This window comes from Folsomia candida, unplaced genomic scaffold, assembly GCF_002217175.1.
Source record: "Folsomia candida strain VU population unplaced genomic scaffold, ASM221717v1 Fcan01_Sc001, whole genome shotgun sequence".
Taxonomy (NCBI): domain Eukaryota; kingdom Metazoa; phylum Arthropoda; class Collembola; order Entomobryomorpha; family Isotomidae; genus Folsomia; species Folsomia candida.
The window spans coordinates 18,385,804-18,393,175 of NW_019091193.1; the positions used below are offsets into that span (position 1 = coordinate 18,385,804).

General features: G+C 39.0%; 1 protein-coding gene across 2 annotated transcripts; it reads right to left on the reverse strand.

Moving 5' to 3' along the window:
• Positions 1–764: 764 nt before the first annotated feature.
• LOC110841848 (ras-associated and pleckstrin homology domains-containing protein 1) lies at positions 765–3,181 on the reverse strand. 2 transcript variants are annotated; one of them, XM_035844974.1, is made up of 4 exons: positions 1,609–3,181; positions 1,389–1,484; positions 1,029–1,295; positions 765–946 (listed from the first exon to the last, which is right to left on the reverse strand). In XM_035844974.1, the coding sequence occupies exons 1-4, from the start codon at positions 2,855–2,857 to the stop codon at positions 918–920; spliced, it is 1,641 nt and encodes a 546-aa protein (XP_035700867.1). In that variant the 5' UTR covers positions 2,858–3,181; the 3' UTR covers positions 765–917. The 2 variants fall into 2 exon arrangements, with proteins under 2 accessions (XP_035700867.1, XP_021943238.1); XM_022087546.2 differs by having other exon boundaries at positions 1,380–1,484; positions 1,609–3,176.
• Between the last annotated feature and the right edge of the window lie 4,191 nt (positions 3,182–7,372).

Consider the following 7,372-nt stretch of genomic DNA (forward strand, 5'->3'; position numbering starts at 1 on the left):
ACGGAAGCGAACGGTGGTATTAGTATTATTAGTCACCGTACATAATGCGATGCCTGAAAATTCCCAATGTTCCCAACTTTCATGTCATAGTGTTTGAAAAGCAATGGAAAGCAATGCTCTGCTCTAGGAAGTGTTATATTGTTGGTTGTTGTTGAATCGCTGAATGTACTGCGAGAGAGAGAGAGAGAACCACACATGGAGTGCATTAGTGAAATTAAACTTATCTTATGCAATGCAATCGAGATTCGAGGATTCGGGAGAGACAGGCGAGGGGAATATTAGACATTACATTACTCCTCTCTCCCTCCAAACCAACTTTCGAACAACACACTCGCCCACCACCCCCTCTGCCCATCTCTCTCCATCCACCACTCCCTCCGCCAAACACACACAGCTATTTATACTCGCATCCTCTCGCAAACTTCACACCACTGACGGACGTCATAGTTTGTATGTTAGTGGAGTAGATGAAGGAACGAGGTGATGGCAGAAAACGATTCCAATCTGACAATTCTTCTCGTAACAGCACCATCGCTTGGCTTGGCTTGGCTTGGCACCAGAGACAAAAGGTTGCAAGAAAAAAACTGCTAATATATTTTCCAACTTGTCTTTGGAGCACGAGTGGGAGAAGAGAAAGCAGTCTCGATGGTGGAGCATCCTCACTTGAAACATAATGTGGTTGGCATACTCAAGCACCATTCAAGTTTCTATTTATTCGTCATTATTATGGAGTTTTTTTTTGGGTAGGAATAAATACAAGAAAATTAAGTAGTTAAGATTTATTAAAGAAAACAACCGAAAATGAAGCTGTGCTTCCTTAAAATAGTCAGAGGCATATGCATAAAATTTATTTAAATAACAATTCGAATCTTTTTTGAAACATTTCTCTCTTAAAAATTAAGTTAGCAAAGATTACATTACAGCTTTGTAACATTGTCCCCGCAGTCTGTAAAATTAATATTGAGCAATTTTAACGACATTGATAGTAAATATGGTATAATCTTTCTCAGATATCACTTCTCACTCACCGTCTTTCAATAACTCGTCTTGTGTCTGTTCAAAGGCAGCTACTACATTTTCTAACGTGGTCTGACCCCCTTCTAATTTGAGCCACAGTTGTAGCGTATTCTGCAAAAGGTTGTTGTAAATTTTGACAAATTCACCATCTTTCGCAATTTCTTCTCCAACTCCTTCCTTTGCTCTCGAGAATAGTTTATTCATCATAATTGGCCATTGATCATGGGATAATCTGCACTGAAACAATTTGCTGAGAGGTTCGACGTGACTGGAATCAACTTTTGAGGAAATTAAAAATAATTGTCAGGAATTTCAAACGATTTTAAATTTTAAACTGTGAATACACGTATCAATCAACTCACTGTAAGTACCGTTGTAAGTACTACTACATGCCTTTTGATTCAAAAGTTCTTCAATGGATAGATTCAACTCCTCTGAGGGAGAATTCTTGGTAATCCTACCAGATCCTACGGAAGAAGAGAATTGTACATATATCAAAGTCGCCTGATATATGTAGGCATTGCAATATTCGTTTCCAAAATATCTAAGTCTGTATGAATAATATAAAAACATAATCATTGTGAAACTTACCGTCTTGGAGATTTTGTCCGCATAATTGAGGAACGCCAGGCTCTAGAGGCCAGGTTGATGGAGTCCCAGGGCTCTGATTCTTTGGCCGAACCAGTGGCACACTTAACGGAGGAAGCGTTGGAGCATTGACTCGAATCAGTTTTGACTTGAGTGGGTGGAACTTGTAGCCAACTCTGTTCGCATTGGCGATGGGTGGCGGTGACGTGGGGAGTGGTGGCGGTGTAGATGGTGGAGACGCTGGTGGTGGTGGTAATGGGAATTCTGCGTGTCTCGTAAGAGACATTTTTCTTGGCACAATATGACTCATGGGAGGTGGCAAATTTACTTCTTCGTACGACGGGGATTCTAACAAACCTTCACTCGGGGCAGAATTATTGGTATCGAAGGACATGTCCGGTGGTGGGGGTAACTCGTCATAATTGGGGCTCAATGGTGGCGAATATGGTAAAGGAGGTGGCAGGAACCCCATTTTCTGTTTTTTGTTGGTATTTTGCAGGTGTCGATTTAAGGTAAGAGAAGGAGGAAAGGGCAGTTGTTCTCTCGTCATTTGAGAGCCGGTTGGAAAATCGCTTTCTCCATTGAAAGATGAAGATCTTCGTCGAACGTGAGGCCGAGTGGTCGTCGCATCTTGTTCTGGTTGGGGGGGTAAGGGTGGTGTACATGGGGGACCCGTCAATGGGCGACTTGGTAAGTAATGGATGGATGATACTGGTCCTGGTCCTGAGGAAAATCCAACTCCGAGGCTTAATCTCTTGGTTCGTATGTTGGTGTCACAGTGTTCACTTTTACTGCCCCTTGACCGCTCCTGCTGCGCAACCGAAGACGATTTTGAGGAGAAGGGGAAAAAGCTGAGGTTTAAAAGTGATCCTGAGAATGAATATTTTGCAGATTTCTGCTTTGAAACTCCTGCGAATTTGGCTGAGGATCCTCCCGGATGGTTCCTGTTATCGTAAGTGCTGCTTAGGATGGATAAGTTGGACATGGAGCCGTAAGGCAGGGCGGTTGGGCCATTAGAAAATCGGTTTTCTTTGCCAGGGTTGAAGCTATTGCCACTCGTTCGAAAATTTTGCTGAGCGAAAAATGGGTCCATGTTTTCAAAAGTGGGAGAGGTACAGGCGCTTTGCGAAATTGACTTTCCTCCACCTCCTCCTCCAAAGCCGACATGTTGAACGTGCACAAAGTTCACGGGAGTGCCAATGTCCTCCTTCCGTAATTTGGGCCGTTCCGGCTTTTTTGCTCTCTTATCCATCGAATAATAGATCAGATAGTTTGTCTTACTCTGATTAAAAGAGTACAAAAATAAATACTAAACAATTTGTATCACCGCACAGATAAAAATAAATTTCAATTAAAAAGAGTTGCAACTGGCAACCGCTAACGTGTAAAAGAATGAATTGGTGATAAAACTAGTGTCAATAATAATTGAACTGGAAATTCCTTTATAAAACTGATTGCAACCTTAAAAGGAATTTTGTAAGACTTGCATATGTCTTATGAGCTCTATGCAGTTTCAACTTATGCCAACATGACACATTATAATGTTCAAACCACAAACAACTCAAATTGTGTTCATGCCATATTGTCTTGTCTCAAAGTTAAAGGAAAATAGCTGATAATTCTAATGTTACAATGCATAATGTGTATGTGTGCATGATAACCACTCCATCCAGGAAGCAGTATAACCGACTTTAACTTTGAGAGTATACTCCAACCATCATTATTTAGCCACGATCCTTTAAGTTTTGTAAATCACCCTACATGTATGTATGTAGTTGCTTAATATCTTTTGCATTTCGTGTGAAGTACAACAATCTTGGTCGAACTCGGAATATTTATTTACAAATACAATACAGATAACATATTGGGAGTATTTCAACTGAATATATATGGACAAATATGTCTATGGTGAGGGTAGCATATAACTATACATATGATGCTGTGGCTGAAATCGGTGTACATGGAGTTGGCATCGAAAATTAAAGTTTATATTCATATCATGTACCACTAAAGAAAATAAGAAATGGAGCTAGCCATGCTTAATAATATCCAAGTAAATACGTATCAGTGATGATGACTCACTCTTTGGAATGTGTTGTTTATTATGCTGAAGTTGGTGTGTGACAATGAGAGTCCTGTGTAATACCCCACAATTTTTTATGGCCATTGAAAATATTCAAAGCCAAGATATGGATAAAAATGTATTGAAAAGAATGACATGAATCAATCAATGAATGATATTATTATTATTAAGTTATGAATATCCACGAAACTATTTAATTTGAATAGCCCATTAAAATAAGAAAACGAGAAAAACAAGGTAATATTTCAACCCATGCATAATCTCTCAAGAGGACGATAACTTATGTATAGCTCAACTTTGTCAAAACCCAAAATTTTTCTGTCAGTCCATTTTATTAAGAACTTTTATCTACATACATATGCTTTATGAAGATGCACAAACATTAAAGAATATGTTGTTCACCAGAACGTGAACTAACATTAGTACTACTCAACGAGTGACGAGTTGTGTAATATTACAGGTCCTACATACTATACAGAGATACAGAACGCCCAAAATCGAATCAGAGAATCACAGCAGTGCCGGTCAGCATGCGGTCAGCTCAGACTTTCCTCCAACGAGGATGCACGTAATGGAACCCTCAGTGGTAACAGCCTACATAGATCCAAGTTATTTCAAAGTTTGGTGGGAAGTGGTCAGCCCATAACCATCACTCATCAGTCATAATCATTGCGAAGATGTTGATGGGAGGTTCGAAAGTCGTGTGGAAATGGGGGAGGATCGTTCACCTCCTCGAAATAATTCGAATTCGAACTCTGCCTTAGTGCTTCCTGGAAAAAGTTGGCAAAAGAGCGATAAGAAAGTCTCTCTGGTGGCCTCGTATTCCCACACTTTTCACCAAGTTGTGTCATTTTCCATCTCCGCAGCCCATTTCCTTCCCCATCTTCCCCAACTAACTCGATAAAACTTGCTCTCAGTTACTGTTCAGATAACATTTCTACTTTCTACACTTTAACATTTTTACTTCTTACAATAAGAATTACAAGTTTCCAACATACCACACTTCAGCCCCACATATGCCACTCTCCCAGCAGCAGCATTTCAAATTTCGTTTTAAGAGGCCTTTAAAATGTGTTCAATTTGCTGAGAAAATATGAGCGTTATGGAATACGAGAAAGTTTTACAAGTTGTCAATTGAATAGGAGAGTTATTGAGGTGTATTTATTAAATAAATAAATAATTAAATTACAGAGTTTGCTCTGTTCTGTGTAAGCCAAGTAAGCTGGGAGGTCGGGTATAATTAAAGGGGATCAAACGGAAGGAGAGCTGGCTACATGGGTATCTGTCATGTCATCAAATTCAAGGGAGAAGGACCAATAAGAAACTAATTAATGTTCACTTCTATTTGCAGAGACAGAGCTGAACCGTAATTAATAAGAAAGGTAAACGAGTGAGCCAGTCTTTGTTTGACTGTTTCTTCTTTCTGTAAACGCGAGGGCCTCGTCCTCGTATACTTGTTGGCCACGCTTGTTGGCGATGATGACGACGATTGGAGATGAGAATCAATCTCGCAGCGTTTCACGGTTCTCCAGGCACTGAAGAGTTTGGGCAACAAGCGCAGCACAAGCTCGCCCAATGATAACAGATACGTTCTCCACGTCGAGAAGAAGGGTCGGATGGGGAATTGGCTCATCCAGATCCTGTTTGATAATAGATTGACGGAGATGATGATGATAGTTAAGTTGAGCTTCACTTTACTTGGCTCAAACAAGGAGCACCGAGATACATAAACCAACGAATTGCTAAAACTCATATATAGTGCACTAAATACGTGATATATAAGAAATAGTGAAGCCAGTCCACCATTTTCGCAGAGTAGAGTTGGACACTCAAGAAAGAACTTGAATAATATTACGCTTGACATTGTACTCCTTCAATTTGGTATCATGGAAAATGTTTTAACGACAGCTATTGGCACTTCAAATTTGCATTTAGCATTGACATTGCGTCCTTACGTAGATTATATGTGTGTGTATTACGCACTAGTATGTATTTTTAAGCTTGCAGTGAACATTATGTCAGATTTTAACAAAGCGATAGAAAATATAGTAGAAGATAGAAGATAGAAAATTAAGAAGATTTGTAAAATAAGTACTCATACGACGCCTTCTATTACTTTAGACCAAATATTAAAATAATTAGTTATTGACTAGTTTATCACCCCAATCCTCATTATATGTATTCTCGAAATAATAGGTTTTTCATAATTTTATGAGTAGGATGGCACTTAACATTACAGGATTCAGGAAATGAAAGCAATTTCGGCATTTTTCCTTCGCGAGGTTCCATATTCATAAATTAGCCTGTTTCCTTCTTGACTCACAATTCTTCAGTACTCTCTTTTGCACTGTCAAGATTTAATAATTCATAGCCCAATGTATTGTAGGTCTATAAAGCTGTGGTTTACGTTTGTATATAATACAGCGACCATTTGTAGCTAGACAGGGCTCATGTCTAGCTACAGGACATAAATATGACTTGCGGACAAACTACTGAACCAATTTTGACCAACTTAGTTTTAAAGGCGTATCTCTCCAAGGCCGTGGATGAGTTCGATGATAGGCATGATCGGTCCAGGAGTTGATCGCTTGGGGTCATTTAAGCGATAGGTAAATTTGTAAGCCGTTGTAGAAACCTGAAATTTGGCATGATAGTGCAGGTGCACATTAGACTAACGAATATAGAGTCTTAAGTACGTATATTTTTTTCCAGAGCGACCTAGCAGGATGTGGGTTTTTAAATTGGTTGAAAATAGCTGAAGTTCGATAACATGGTGAAAGTGCATCGTAGATTTAAGAAAATGAAGGCTAGAAATTTTGTATCAGGGGGTCCAGCAAGTGCTTTTATTAAGTTGATCTAAAAAAAATCTGAATTTTTTCACGCTAGAAAAAAATGATGACGACAAAGAGCATTATATGAGGTATGTATGTATATGTATGGTAACTTTCACCGAATGTATAGGCTAGATTTAATCCCCACAGTTAAATTTACCACTAGGTAAATTTATTTACCATTAGTAGTTGTGTCATCTGACAAAATGTGGAAGTAGGCTCTGATTCGCGATAAATGAAGTATGCACTTTAGGTTTTATAAATGTGTATATGAATCAAAGTTCATGGTCTTGTCTAAATTTTTAACGAAATTTGTGGCTATTTCCAACTAAATTAACAATTTAATTAGCAATGCTTTTCAATATATGTACAAGGAGAGTTTGTGCAAGTTTATCTCGATTTGCAGACAATTTATTGAACTTGGTTCCCATTCCATTAGGCTACGACGTACGTCATAAATCTTTGTTGTTTGATCCCGTTGAAAACCCATGGAACCCACCCTCGTGGCCAAGTGTATCTTCATTGCAAGGGCATGATATTCTCATTGCAGTAGTCCTTGTTAGTGTCATTATGGGTGGTAATCGTCTGCAGTTCGGCTTCCCCCAATAACGATTTTATTGGCTTCTGGAATCCTTGGAATTTTGGTTCTATCTTCATCTTGGCACCAACCAGCGTGAAGAACTATCAACAAGGTTCATTCTAATCAGTTCAGTATCTGCAGACTACTGACTGGAAATAAAATTACGAGTTGTTGCATCTTTCCTTGATCAACGTCATCACATTTCCTGATAACGGACGGACAGAGGTACTAAATATATGGTGGAGATATTTATTAGGCAAAGTTGCTGTGCTT